Source organism: Lactuca sativa, chromosome 7, assembly GCF_002870075.4.
Source record: "Lactuca sativa cultivar Salinas chromosome 7, Lsat_Salinas_v11, whole genome shotgun sequence".
Lineage (NCBI taxonomy): Eukaryota > Viridiplantae > Streptophyta > Magnoliopsida > Asterales > Asteraceae > Lactuca > Lactuca sativa.
Genome location: NC_056629.2, coordinates 59,646,333 through 59,662,416, shown reverse-complemented (window position 1 = coordinate 59,662,416; position 16,084 = coordinate 59,646,333). Strand labels below are relative to the sequence as shown.

Below are 16,084 nucleotides of genomic sequence, written 5' to 3'. Positions count from 1 at the left end.
TATATATATATATATATATATATATATATATATATATATATATATATATATATATATATATATATATATATATATAAATAATTAAGTCGGTAAATAAAGAAAATAAATAATACTTTATAAAAGTAACTTTAATTATATGAATACATATTATTAAACAAATTTCATATAAACATATCATTTCATTGAAATTCTACGTTAAATGTATTTTAAATAGTTTATATATATATATATATATATATATATATATATATATATATATATATATATATATATATATATATATATATATAGAGAGAGAGAGAGAGAGATAGCTAGGTTCAAGTATTCTAACTAATTATTGTACATCTATCGTATGCTATGAGAATGATAAAGAAAATATGTTGTTTAATAATATAAATACGTTCAATCTTACATAACTATTATCATTAACACACATTCTCACTAATTAAATCGTCTATAAGGTTACTATACATTTATTATTATTATTCTCATTTCTGTCAGAATGTTTTATTGGGTCGTATTCTGTCAGAATGAAAATGAGTGAAAAACGATGTTTGAGAACAAAAAAAATAAGAATTAACGAGAATGCATGAAAATGACGATATTCTTGTAAGGTTGGACGTATTCGCATTGCTAAACAACTTATTATGTTAGTAATTCTCATAGCATATGATAGATGTACAATAATTAGTTTAAATACAATAACCTAAGCCTATATATATATATATATATATATATATATATATATATATATATATATATATATATATATATATATTAGGTTCATATGTCAAAAAATATATATTTGTATAAACGTGAAACTAATTCCTAACCAATCTGTAACATCCCAAAACTTAAGATAAATTTTTCATTTTTAAAAACCAAGCCAAAAACCATAAATGTTTACAAAACATAGTTTCCAAAAGTTATAATCACGAATCAGAGTATCCCAAAAATCAAATAGCACAAAATCTAAAGGTTGTGCACGATCAAGCCTTCACTTTGCCCCTGTGTCCTCTGAAGTACCTAAAACCATAACCATCAAACTGTAAGCCAAAGCTTAGTGAGTTCCCCCAAAGTACCACACACAACCATACAGATATACATACTGCATGTTGGGTCTAGAGTCTCCCGACTGGATTACCATAGCCCATAATATTCCGATTAGATTGCCACTCTAGTCCACAATCTCCTGATTGGATTGCCATTCTGGCCCAGAATCTCCCGATTAGATTGTTTGGGTTTGTTAGCCGACAACACAAAGCAGTATAGCCTCAACCCACCCATACTATGTCGACATATGTAACAAATAACATATAGCAAACAAATACAGGTAATCATATTAGGCCTGTTGAAAAAACCAGAAACCCGTTCTACCCATCCGACCCGTTCTGAATTCGGGTAGAATGGGTCGGGTAGAACGGGTGACGGGTATAAACATTCGGGTAATAGGTTAACGCGATAATAATATAGTTCGGGTTTTAGGTATGAATATTTATTTTCGGGTATATCCGAATTCGTTTTTTAACTAATACCAAATATACAATGCAGTCACGTACGCACACTTCAAATAAAACAAAACCCTTCATAACATATTATAATGATTTGTATTTTTATTCTATATGCATTTGTTAATTGTATGGAGTATTTTCCTAACTAATTCTATATTAAACCAACCAACATATAAAAAACAAAAAAAAATATCAATAAGTGTCACTTAATAAATTTTCTGGTATACCCGACCCGACCTCAAACCCGAATACCCGAAACCCGAAAACCCGAATTCGTTTCTCTATCTTCATCCAAAACCTTTCCTTCCTGAGAAGTCAAAATCTTGCCACCGGAGGAAGTCAAAATCCAGTCGTCGGAGGTACTCATCGTCCCTTTCAAACCACCTTCGTCATCCCCTTCACACAACCGATTTCATCCGCTGCAAGTAACGTCGCCATATCCTCCAAGCCACCATCGCCTCCTCACCTGTGTGTTGCTACTGTTGAGCTCGACTGTGGAGTTGGACGGACCAAAAATCTCCTCTATGTTTGTCCTCCTCATTTTCTGATCTAAATATCGATGAGGCTGAATATAGAAATAGGTTAGTTTATTGAAATGGGATGATGACGATGCAGTGGATGTGGAGGGTCAGAGATGAAGAAGTTGAAGGTATGGAGGATGGTGACCTGTAGGTAGGAGGCGGATGAAGGATGGAGAGAAACAAGCCATCTGGTGAATATTTGGGAATGGATTTGTGGATTTCGTTGACCAAATTGCCTTGATTTTTAAGACTCCATATAAGATATGATGACTGTTTACAATATATAGAAAATGATATGGGCCTCACACTTACCCACCCCCATCCTCATTTAGCTGGATTCCCTAAATCCCTTTTCCCGTTTCTCTATCTTCATCTGAAAACCTCTCCTTCCTGAGAAGTCAAAATCTGGCCACCGGAGGAAGTCAAAATCCAGTCGTCGGAGGTACTCATCGTCCCTTTCAAACCACCTTCATCCTCCCCTTCACACGACTGATTTCATCCGCTGCAAGTAACGTCTCCATATCCTCCAAGCCACCTCGCCTTCTCACCTGTGTGTTGCTACTGTTGAGCTCGACTGTGGAGTTGGACGGACCAAAAATCTCCTCTATGTTTGTCCTCCTCCTTGTCTGATATAAATACCGATGAGGTTGAATATAGAAATAGGTTAGTTTATTGAAATGGGATGATGACGATGCAGTGGATGTGGAGGGGCAGAGATGAAGAAGTTAAAGGTATGGAGGATGGTGACCTGTAGGTAGGAGGCGAATGAAGGATAGAGAGAAACAAGTCATCTTGTGAATATTTGGGAATGGATTTTGTGGATTTCATTGATCAAATTGCATTGATTTTTAAGACTCCATATAAGATCTGATGACTGTTTGCAATAAATTATCGGTTTTCAGTCTCAACTTACACGTAATTAAGTATCTGATGTGTGCAGTTCTTAGTTAGAATTGGGGGAGAAAGATTGGACTTTAGAAGAATACGACAGAGAACCACCATTCGAAGCTACTAGCACTTGCAATGAGTGGTGATCGAAAAATAGAGAAAGAGAAAGGTTGGTCTCACCGAAGAAAGGAGAAGAAGCGTCGGAGTTGGGTGGTTGTCGGTTAAAATAATCAGATTATAACACATTTAATCAATTAAGGGCAGAAACTCAAATCAGATCAATTAGATCAGATCAAACCAAGCAAAATAATCAGATTAGAAGAAAATGATCAAATTTGTAGGTTAAAATCCTTGACAACTTGTAGGCTGGAACTTTAAAGCAAATTAGGGTCAGAGGTTTTACCTAAGACACGATGTTAGCGTATTGTGAAATGCAGTTGAGAACTTGAGACAATTGTGATTTGTGGATACAAGGGAAAGAGAGATTAGGGTCGAATTTGAATGGGGCTGTCCTCTTTAGAAAATAGGAGTTTTATAGTTGTCTTAAACTTAATTAAGGTAGTAATTTTTTTTTGGTGAGTTTATTATTTTACTTTTAAAACTACAAATGATCTTAATGTTTTATAACCCTTACCAAGGTTGTTTCTAGCTACTACCATATTTTTCCCCGACAACCATTTTATTCCAGCAACCATCATTTTTCCGATGAAAAACTCAAATAAAAGAAATAAGTTTCGGAAATCTAAAACACATAACACTAAACAGAAATCAAACCAAAAGCAAATCTATCTTGAAAATGTTAAACCAAAACCTAATTATGAAATAGAGATGATTGATATGATCGTTGTTGATATACGTCTCATTCTAGAAATTGATCGATCAAAATCCAAGGAATTTGAGAGTCATTTAGCATAGATTAGAAGAACAAAACCAAATGGCTTTTGGTCTTGTGGTATTAGAAGTTAAGTGATCGGTGCCCCTTAGCCAAAGATTAAAGGTTCAAGTTCTGCTATGGACGAAATATATAGATTTAGGATTTGAGTAGTGGATTTGTAAGCCATTTAAAAAAAATGATGATAATGATGATGATGAACAAACATATGTCAAATATGAACTTGAGATTAATGTTTTTGCAAAGCATGTCAGGGGCTTTGTTGGTTGAACCTTGTAGTAACGGTTGTTCATTTATGGCAAAAACCCAAATAAGATCATTTAGAAAACGAATCAATTGTTTATAATTATGCATACTTGCATAGTGTAACTTTTACTTACTATTGATTTTGGATTATAAATTTTTTCTCTAAAGTTAGTTAGAAATAAAACAGGTCAAAATCGTCCAAAATGTGTATGTAAAATAATTACAACATTATATTAATTATTTAAGAATTCAAATCTTGAACAAATGTTTCGTATGGGCAAGAGACCAAAGGGCAAACTTTTTAATTGCTGCCTGTTTATTAATACAATAATAATCCTTTACAAGATGATATATTCAAACTCGAACCTCTAGGCTACCTTGAGTGCTCTTAATCACTTAGACAAAAACAAACCAAAGATAATACAAGCTTGTTACAAATAATCAGAACTGTACACCTACAAATTAAGGTAAACCGCAAAAAATATGCAATTTATTTTCCTCATTTTACCAAATTATATAACATACGTTTTCAACTATGTAATTTAATTTAACAAACTTGCTATTCTTTTACCATTTCATGAAAGGGCTTTAGCATTTTCAGTAAATCTTACATACAATGATAAAAGATGGCAAGTTTATTACATTAAATAGCTAAAAGAATATGTTGCCCATGATTTGAAAAAATGTTGAAAATACCTTGCACTCTTTTTACAGTTAGTCCTATACATTACATCACCTCATTTATGAACCTTCAAAAGAATATATCTGTTAAGTGACATTTTTCGCTTGATCGTACTACTATTTTGATATACAACAAGATCTTCAACTCACTTCCCAAGCCTGTAAAATGAGCAGAAAAATGGTAAATGATCAAGGTGGCCCATAAAATGGACTGAAAATAGGTTAAAATTAAAGAGAATGTGTATAACTAAATTAATATGTATTACCTGAATTCTTCCATCAGAAGTTCCAATGAGCAAGACATCTTCGTTGCTATTTAGAGCCATGCAAACAACTCTACAATTTGTACCAGTTTGTAGTGTTTCTTTTCTACTAAGTTTCTTTCTACACCATACTTCCACAATCCCTCCTTTGCAACCCATATAAATTATATCTGAGCTAACCACCATTGTCCGTACTTCACTCCCCAATGATACTGTTTGGTTTAAAGTGTAATTTGAAGCGTTCCACACCTTTAAAATAACAAAAGAAAGGTCGATAATGTACAAATTCATATACATATACAAAATAAAAACTAGATTGATTCGATGAGCTAGAGTTATCAATGTTGACAAAGAAAACATTGTTTAGCATCCAGAATAGGAAAACTTTTTTACTAAGTTTTTTCATGCCACATAAGTGCCAACTCAACAAACTGAAAGTCTTAAGCTAGTTATCTCCACTATATTCATGATTTAACTTTTCACAAAGTTTATTCACTGGTCCCTCAAAAAATATTTATTTGTATTTTAATAAGATAAAATAACAAGATATAATTAAACCATGAAAAATCTATAGTAGAGAGCTTGTAAATAAATAATCAAAGTGAAATAGTGAAATTGCCAGCTATTAGATGAAAAACTTTCACAATAGCTTATTTGACCAAAAACTATTCCACAATATGTAACGCCCCATTTCTAGTATGTGATTTAAATAAATTAAATTTTTATTTCTTAAGAGGTACTAGACGAGTCGGTAGCCCGACTCGTCGAGTAGAGATGGGATTTGTACGCGGTTTAAGTTGGCAACTCGACGAGTCCATATTTCCGGACTCGGCGAGTCTGCCAGTCTGGATGAGACCCTAATTTCAAGGGTTTACACCCTATTTAAACATTTTATGTGCCCCAAGACCCGCCTCCCTCACCCACAAAGAGTCCCATACGAAACCCTAGCCGTTCTTAAGCATTTTTGGAGCATTTTCTCACTTGTTAAGGTTTTTAGTGCATCTTGGGGGTTTAAGGAAGAAGAGAGAAGAGAAGTATTCAAGGGGAGCAAGTAGATCCAAATTTCTGGTTGCATTTCAGTCCCCTTTGAGGTATCAAGCTCGAATCTTTGCTTATTATCAATTAGATCTCTTGAAAAGCTTGCTCTTGTTGATTTTGAGCCGTTTCTAGACTTTAATTAAGGTCGAATTAAGAGTTGATATGATGAATGGACTTCAGATCTAAGCTTTCCAGAGCCTCTTAAGCTCAAGGTTGCCACCTTTATTGAGCCAAGTTTCCATTCCAAGCTTAGATCTCTTCTTTTAGCTTATTTTGGGTATTTGAGCTTTGTATTAGCATGCATGCACGTCAAGTTAGAAACTTTACGTGAAAAACCAGCTCTAGGAGCCCAGATCTATGAATGGAATGCTCTGGATTCAAGTAGAATCGACTGTATAGTAATGGCATGCATGGGACTCGGCAAGTCGTTCTTCAGACTCGACGAGTCGAATCGCGAGTCCCCGATTTTCCCCATTTGAGAGTTTAGGGTGGAATCAGTGAGTAGGTAATGGACTCGGTGAGTTAAGGCTCAGATCTAGTAGTTGAGGGACTCGACAAGTTGTTCATACAACTCGGCGAGTCAAGGACTGATCACATTCATAGGATGAAGGAGGACTCGACGAGTTGGCGAGTCAGATGAAGATGGACTCATTAAGACTTTGCTAAACTCGACGAGTAGAAGCGTATAGACGATTGGAATTAAGGACAAGGACTCGGTGAGTTGGCAGCCCGACTCGACGAGTCAAGTCAACGGAGAGTTTCAGGTACTTCCTCTAACAAAGTGAAGAGCTCGGGTTGATGGCATCGCACACACCACAGCTTCAGTTTTATCCTGGGAGTTTTATTCAGCTCTTTTGATATGATTGATACAGTTTTGTTTTGACACAGTTACTATGACTTTTGAGTTACTCATTTCATGGTCCCTATTATATATGACATTCAATGATGTGATTTTTAGTAATATTAAAACAAAAAATTTTGGGTCGTATTTTGGGACGTTTCACAATATCTAATTTTGCTTTGCAAAACTTAGTTGACGATATAAGCTCTTATATTGTGGATGATCTCAGTAGATAGGTGGCAAGTAATGGCAAAATGGATGTGTCCGCTAATGGGTCAACACTAGTTAATTTTTAGGTCAGTCAAAAAAAGTTGGGTTGGCCCATCAATATTTTTGTCTATTTTTTAATTTCGTAAAAGATTAGTGTACTATGATTACAATAAATGTTATTAAGAATATCAAAAATTCTTAGAATAAAACAATTTAGGAGATTGTAAACATTGATGCTTTTTAGTTATATGCAAAAATTTTAGTTTTACATGTTTGATCCATTATACATGATAACGTAATCTAAATTGACAGATTTTCATACATACGGGTTGAAATCGCTCCCCTCTACTTGTTTGTGGAACAATCACGTAATGTAACAAACTTACACTAATTTTATCGTTTTTGTGAAATTTCCCTAAATGGTATAAGAAATTTACATTTTACATAAAATGGTAAGAAATATGCAAGTTTGTTATATTAAATTGTTAATATGTTGCGTGGACTTGTTATATGACAAAAGTATAATGCATATTTTTGCTAAAGGTTAATAATATTTGCACATACCTTCAATGAAGTTCCTTCAACAGCAGAGCTGGCTGAGTATATGAGTCCATCATGAACTTTCAAGGCATGGACCGGATTTGCCTTACCAAGTAGTTTTCTTGACCCACTTTGTATGGAACTCAAAGTGCCCGTTGCCAAATCGGTTTCCTGTAAAAATATCATTAAATTTTATTATAATAAGTTTTTGGTGAACCCTGGAAAGAGAAACCATGAAGGCACAACAATCTGCACCTGAATGCTATTATCCTGGCATCCCGAATATAATCTCCCATGAACAAGAGCCAAACACTTGACATATTTACTAGGATTAAGTAGCTTTGATGTTCCACTCCATGATTGAATCTGATACCAACATTTCTTAGCTAAGCAACTAAAATAGAAGTTATCAAATTGAATAGAACAAAATAAATCACCATTTTATTGATTTAGGCACTCTCAACTATTGTCTAAAATGAGTAAATCGTTATACTTTTTGGACAATTAGAAAAACCATTTTTCCTGGTTGTTGGTGTTTGATATGAGGGCAAACTACAAAACACTCACACACCTATAATAATCATTAAAAATTTATAATTTAATCGCTAAATCGGTAAATGGTGAAAGTACTAGGGAAAACATGCACATGTACAGATGAAGATGAATAAAGGTTTACCTTGATTCCAGCACCTTGAGGAATGAAGCACGAGATACTATTGGCGACTAGAAGATTGTTAACTTGATCTTTGACATCATACACTTGTTCGCAGTGTATCGATTCCTTGTTAATAGACCACCACTAGTTGATTGATATTGAGAGAAATGGAACAAATCAGAACTAAACCATGAACTCATAATAGAATTTGTAAAAATAGGGAGATAGAACTCGTTAATTTTATCTCTTACAATTAAATCTTAATAAAAAAGGGTATCTTGTATTCCATAATCGACATAATACATCTGAATATATAGTGGACATATTTACATAACACACCCTCTAATAACATAAATATAAGTATTTGTCTAATACTTACCCTCACGGTTTTATCATGTGAACCACTGTATAGAGTGTCCCCTGACTGTGGAACAGTCAAGCTAGTGACTGCCTTTGAGTGTTCTCGTATTTCTTGGATCAAATGTAGCACGCTACCTTTATCCATCCAAACCTTCATGATTCAGTCAAATAATTTTTTTTTAGAACCATAAATATAATCCATTAATCCTAGATCATGTATTTATATGGGTACATATAATAATTGGTTCCACATGGATAGAGAATGATGAGCTGATGAAGTTATGTGTTACCGATAACTTCTACCATGGTTTTGGGTCTATCAAAAAGTTGGGTTATCCTATTAGACCATTTATCCAACACTCCAATCCATATATAATTACAACACTTTTTGCACCAAAATGATGTAATATTTGGTATATAAATAGTGATTCTTCTCCAACTCATTACATGGTTTTAACACCATAAAGAATATTTTAAGTATATTAATTTGTTTTAACTTATATTGATTTTCAATAATATCATTATATTTATTAGCTTTTCAAAAGTTTGACTCATATCTATTTATTACAATTACTTTATATATTATACCGTTAGACAAAAATAAATTATTCGTATATTTCAAATTACCTATCATATTATTAAAACAAATATTTACATATATAAAGGATGTATACACTACAAACAAGTATTACACATACATTTACAGAAATATTGTACATACATTTAAATAACTAGCTAGAAACTATTGAAGTTCGAAACACAGGAATTTAATATAATATATATCATAAATTAATATCAACTTAATTTATGATATAATATTACAGTTAAAATATTATTATACAATGAAATGAACAAAAAAAATCCATAGCATTTAAACTTGAAAACCATTTTTAAAAAGAAATTTTTAATACTGCACATGAATAGAAAAGCACCAAATTTGATGTTTTTATATACACCAACACCAAAATAGTATAAGACATGATTTTGAGTTGATTTAACATCATAAGTGGTGTAAAAAAGATTTCTCGCATCGGGTAGGCATAGGGCATTACAAAATGATATCTGAGTAGGAGGCTCATATATGCATCTTCTTTGGTATGAAATATGGGTGTTATGATAACAAGTGATCTCATATTGATAGAGAATGAGGAGTCCCCTCATCTTATAAGTCTTAAGTTGTTAGTTACAAATAAATTCTACATTGGTGTCCTAAGTTGATGATCTAGAAAAGGTAAAAGAGTTACCTTTATTGTTCCATCTGAATGGCCTGAAAAGATCTTGTCTTTGATGGATGCTATCGATAGAACTTCTCCATTCATGCTACAATCTTGTTGTGTTAGTTCTTTATGACTCCATAGATCCTGAATCATACCCATAATAAAGAACAACTAGTTAGCACCCCGGATAATATTACCAACTTTTCATTTTCATTTTTCACCAAAAAAAAAACAAGAAACTCACTGCACTAGATTCACTCCCTTCTGAAAATACTTTAAGCATTTCGAAAGCCACATTCGATGACTTCTTGAACTCTCGCAAACCCTTCAAGATATCCTTCATGTGTGTGGTTATATCCCGCAACCCATCTGAAATAAGCAAGGTAAAATACTTAAATAACCAAATAAAAACGTACCAATTAAAATTACATAAATAAAATCAGGTTATATTAGTTTTTTTTCATTTCATTCCATGATGGGATGGAAAATAACAAAATGGAAGAAATCAGGAATAGTCCATTCCATTCCATCAGACAACAAAAAATGGTTTTTTTTCATTCCTATAATACGAATCATTCCATTCTTTCTCTCATTCCATACCAAACACTAGCTAGATGTTATAATCATGTAATCAACAAGTTTATTAATATATAGTTAGATGCTGCTAACCAGGATCATGGATGAAACTGCTAAGTGCAAGCATGGAAAGGGCTTTATCTTCCGGATCTTTTGCAGATTTAAAGATAGACACAAAGCGATTCAACAAGCAAACTCGGGCTGCTCCTTGAACTCCTGTATCTGGAAGAACCTCAAGCATGTGTACAAGCCATGTTGCACACACAAAACTCACTGCACATACTTCAGCATATCTACTCTTCAATCCTTCTGATAGAGCCTCAAAAATAAGACCGAATTCATGGCTCGTTAAAACAAACGCCATCTTTCGCTCCCACTCCTGAGCAGCTTTTTCCTCATCCTATAAAAGAACCGATGACATTAGTATAAACAAGTCTCGAGTATCTTAACACAAGAGAAACAAGGGCTGAATGCAAGAAATAGCAATGTACCTTCATTTATTTGTGTATTATATCATCCTACTTCCATATTTTTATATTAAGGAAAGAAAGATATGAAAGTCGGATGCTATATTAAACAAGTAAATGAGTCTCTAATGGAGGTAAGACTATCTACATCTAACTTCCCCTTACCTAGGAATTGGGTATAGTTGTTTCATTTCTTTCTATTAAAGCATTGTGCTTTTATTAATCAATTTTCTTATCAAGGCATTGTATTTTGAAAATCTATTGTACATTCAACTTTTTCCATATTATAACATTATACTTTGAAAAAAATTTACTCAATTGCAGTAGTGAAAATTGTTTTGTATTTAGACGGCATTGCTATATTTTTCAAAATATACAATATTGTAATTGGATGAAATGAAAGTATGATACTATAATAAACAAATCAATGAAAAGTATATTGCTATTTCATGCATTTAAACCAAAATAGAAAGAGCAGAAACATTGAAAAAAAACCTTAGTGTCATGAAGCTCTCCAGAAATGGTTGAAAGTTGTGCTTTTCGTATTGTGGACCGATAAGTTTTGTCAAATCCAGCATGTTTAAGAAGATACATGCGAACAAGAGGCTTCCCTGAAGATGAGAATCGGCCTTGAAGAGCTAAAATTGTCTCTGCAGCTGCGATTTGAGCAGCTGGGGAATCCGAATTTTTAAGACATGATATAAGAGTATCAATAGCCTCTTCTCTATAAATACTCATTTTTCTTGGTTCTTCCTGCAAGGATGTATGTAAATCAAATTACAAAATTGAGGATAAAAAGAAAATAAAGGAGGTTAACTGCAAGGAATAGCTAATATACTTTTATATAATTGTTTAAGATAGCTTTCTACTTTCATTCAGTCATGTTACATTATTGTATTTTGAAAAATCTATCCGGTTGTAGCAATGTCATCCCTATACAAAGGAATTTTCATTACTAGAATTCGGAAGATTTTTAAAAGTAAAATGTTCTAACAAGAAAAAAAGTTGAAAGTACAATGTTATAATAAAGTAGATTTTTCAAATTACAAAGCCTTAACAAGGAAGAAAAATGAAAATACATTGATGTAAGAGAGCAAATGAAAATAGGATGTCGTAATACATAATTATATACGAAGGTACATTGTTATTTTTGCATTAGCATAGTAAAGTAAAGGGCTAAATTAAATTCAATAAATAGCAATGTACTTTCATTTATTTGTTTATTCAAGCATCCCACTTCCTTTTCTTTCTATTACAACATTGTACTTTCAATATTTTTCTTACTAAGGCATCATATTTCAAAAAATTAATCCAATAATAGCGTGTTACTTTTATTTTTATTTTCTTCTTATTAGCACATTCTACTTTGAAAAACTTACCTAGTTATAGCAATAAAATTTGTTTTGTATATGAATGATGTTGCTATAATTGGAAAGATTTTTAAAAACACAATGTCGAAATAAGAAGAAATCAAAGTAAGGTGCTATAATAAATATATGAAAACATGTTGTTGTTTTCTTGCATTTAACCTAATATATAAATACAGAAAAATATTAAAAGTTGGGAGAACTTCAAAATGTGGACCCATATGATGAAAGAGTCAAACCAGAAGGTCTAGTTGAAGAAGGAGACCCGCAATAACCGGAGATTGATCGGTTGAAGCTGCTTGTAGATATATGAGAAGTGTATGCATTGTACTAAAACTTCCTTCATCCTTTATAATATGTAGAATTTGATTGTTGAATGTTCTCCTGTAATAACAAACATAACAAATAAACCATAAACTAACTAAACAAGATAAAGCCCGGTCCAGTCCGGACCAAGCTTTTTCAGACTGTCTTGAACCGGACTGGAAAAAATTCAGTCCGGTTCAAAACAGTCTGGTCTGATATAGTTAAACTAATACCTGTTTAGTTTAACTAACTCGGAAAGAAATTGAACAATCTCAAACCGCTCTCCATCGATTGCCTCAACAAAACTCTCTAAAACCGGAGCAAGTTCAGCTTTATCAGCAATTACATTCCTACACTTTCCATCTTCCTGCATGCATCTCAACAGTATACGAATAGCCATGATTCTTTCCTCTATCCATTCCGATTCCAAACTTTCAACAATACATTCGATCGCCTTTCCAGAGATCACCCTCTTAACAACTCCAAAAACAGCCACATCATCACCACTTCCAACAATCCATCCCAACAACATAACCGCAGCCGCTTTCGGTTTCACACACATCTTAAAAAACTCATCTTCCTTTTTACTCACAACACTCAAAAGGGAATCCACCAATTCCATTTGAAGAAGCCCCGGAATCGAAGGTTTCAGTAAGTAAATCAACACAATCGCTTCAAATAAACCTTTTTTAAAAAGTGAAACGACACATTCAACATCGGAATCCACTCTCGTGAGTGTCGCGATTACATTCCCATCTCGTGAACCGAGTTCGGAAAGAAGAAAAACCGTTGCGATTAAAACCCGGGTGTCGATTGAACTGAAAAGAATCTCCACAAATCCGTTTATAACCGGAGGTTGTGAAAGCATCTTTTGAATTTCCAATTCCATGTTTGTTTCTTGCCAGAATCTTTCGATTTTGAGAACAGCTGTTTCGGCTTCTTTTAACACTTCGGAAGTACAAAGATTAGTGATTGCGTGTCTGAGTTCGTTGAGTGTTCCATCAATGGTGGCTTGACTTATTACACTGTCGGGTGACGTCAGCTGAAGGATATCGTCATAACTGGAATTCCCAATTCCATTCCCATTCCCACTCCCGGGACTCAATTCTTTCCAGCTGGCGATTAGTCTTTTAAGGACGTAATTTGTTTTAGGAAGATGAGCGCTGTGAAGCTTTTGTCTGGTGATTGGGCAAGAAACGTTTCCTCTATCTAACCATTGTTGGATGGCTTTCCGTTCATAAGTTTGACCGGTTTCTAACGTAACGGGGTCGTTAAATATATGGGTTGTTATTGGACAAACAAAATCTTTAGGGGGTGTATCTGCATGTTTATCTTCGTTAATCTGGTTCTCGTAGTCTTCCATGGCAGGATCAAAAGAACTGGGTTTTTCAGTTTTTTCACAGCAAAAAATCAAGATTAATTTAGAACACGAAAGTGTGGATTGTGGAAGTTTGTGAATATTATGAAATGTAAGATTTGTACGTACCTTGGCTCTATTAAGATGGGTTGTTTCTGTTTCTTGTCTGACGATGTTATTTCGATGTTTTTCACCTTATAAAGAACAAGACAGATTTTGTTGTTAAGATTTAAGACAAACAATGAAGAATATTATTTTTCTTGTTTTTTTCTTTCTTGTAGTTATCGGTTATATAGTGATGGCTACGTTAATTACCTCTATTTCTTCTGTGTCTGAATCGGATGAAGACATATTAATGGAGCAAGAATTGTTGTCGGGTTCTGAATCGGAGTAGTCTTGATTTGGTGAGGGTTTTGACGTTGTTGAAGATAATCTTTGGTTAGTGAGAAGTCTGGGAGAGACTCTTTCAGGGAAGAAAGATGGAAACTTGGAGAGCGTTTTCACTGATTGTTCTTCTCCTTTATCAGTCCATATTGGCTGCAAAAAAAAAATAATAAGAATAATAAATAAATAAAACAGGTTTTGGTCATGGATCATACATAAATCATAGCTTGACTTTGTCAAATTACAAGGAGAAAGACAGAAAAAATAAGTTAATGATATTTAAGACCCAAAACGATATAAGCAAAATCATATATAGGTCATGTACAAATTTCATATTACGGGAAAATTACATCTAAAAGTAATTAAACGTATGTTTAGTCTATTTTCATTTTAGAATCAATGTTTTATAATCGAATAAAAAATCAAATTGCCTAAAATAGAATTTTATTTTATTAGTAAAACTAAAAATTATGTTTGATTGCTGGGGTCACGGATTGATTGTAAATAATTAGATAGCTTGACTTTGTCAAATTAGTAGAAAACGAAAAGTAAGCACTTGTCTTTTAGTAGGAATACCCAAGTCATACTTTAATTCATATTGAAAATTTATATATTAATGTTTGATAACGAATTTTTAGTTTTTATTTGTATATTTTATGTTGTTTTTACGCCTTTTAAAGTTTATGATTTTTTCCAAACATTTCTATACACATAAAAGTTACAAGTTACTCTTTAGTTTTGTCAAGAACTGAATAATAGCGACACTTCAACCGTTGATACCTGTTACATTAAAAGTGTTAATTAATTTTCAACCAAAAAATCCATTTGTAAAGGCTTTAACGGCTAATCAACAATGAATTTAACATATATTCAATTTTCTAGTGGTGTTAAAAATATATGTCTTGACATGTTTCCCAATCAAGTCTCACATGTCCATTTTGTTGTAGGAAGGGGAAATGGGAGCACATTTTGTTGCTATAAATGGAAAATTAATATCATAAAATCATTTGTATAAAGAATATATGATATTTGGTTCGAAACAACTATTTGATCAAGTCAATGATGCTTTTTTGAAGAAATTATTGGAAGAAATTGACAAATTCAAAAATGGATTTAATTAACTAAAAATGGTTGATTCAAAATGACAAAGCAATTTGGTTTATATTTTATTTCAAGCGTATTTGAATATTTATGACCTAAATCTTGTATTAAAAAATTAATAACTATTAATAAAAGAAAAAGTGTTTGATGGTCATACTAACTCAGTCCATCTGAGCCTATTAAAAAAAGCTAGTCATTTTTATATAAACTCGTTTTAACACATTACCTATTGTATCCTACTCACTTAATTCGCTACCTTTAGTAAAAATATTCAACAAATGAGATTAAAAAAGGGACATCTTATCTAACTTAAAGAATCATAATTATATACTAGTTGCTTAAAACACAAAAAAAAAAAAATAAATAAATAAATAAATAAATAAATAAATAGACAACCACAAGAACATAACACTTTAAATCTTGTACAATAGAAGCATCTTCGATAGCTTATTGGGTCAAATAAGCTATATTATTGTATTATTGTGTTTATTCTTAATTAAGATATCTCCATGATCTCTTTTAGTTTGGTTAGGAGATCCTTTGATCCCTTTCCCTAATTGTTGTTAGTTCCTATGTATTTATAGCTCTCCTTTATATCATTGTGTTTCCAATAAGAAAATAGTTACGGTAATGCATGAAAGAACAACAATAATTTATAGAAAA

The 16,084-nt window shown here is 32.7% G+C and overlaps 1 protein-coding gene across 1 annotated transcript in view; it reads right to left on the bottom strand.

Annotated features, from left to right (window-relative positions):
• Positions 1–4,264: 4,264 nt before the first annotated feature.
• Positions 4,265–16,084, bottom strand: part of LOC111883783 (putative E3 ubiquitin-protein ligase LIN) — a gene marked incomplete at its 5' end in the record, with an annotated part of 13,634 nt that continues 1,814 nt past the window's right edge. The window contains 14 exons of the mRNA XM_023880099.3: positions 4,265–4,898; positions 5,006–5,251; positions 7,656–7,802; positions 7,887–7,997; positions 8,308–8,430; positions 8,666–8,797; positions 9,891–10,007; positions 10,108–10,232; positions 10,533–10,839; positions 11,402–11,659; positions 12,513–12,657; positions 12,813–13,958; positions 14,066–14,130; positions 14,252–14,473. Of these exons, the coding sequence (XP_023735867.3) occupies positions 4,881–4,898; positions 5,006–5,251; positions 7,656–7,802; positions 7,887–7,997; positions 8,308–8,430; positions 8,666–8,797; positions 9,891–10,007; positions 10,108–10,232; positions 10,533–10,839; positions 11,402–11,659; positions 12,513–12,657; positions 12,813–13,958; positions 14,066–14,130; positions 14,252–14,473 (3,162 nt within the window). The remainder of the gene's footprint in view (positions 4,899–5,005; positions 5,252–7,655; positions 7,803–7,886; positions 7,998–8,307; positions 8,431–8,665; positions 8,798–9,890; positions 10,008–10,107; positions 10,233–10,532; positions 10,840–11,401; positions 11,660–12,512; positions 12,658–12,812; positions 13,959–14,065; positions 14,131–14,251; positions 14,474–16,084) is intronic.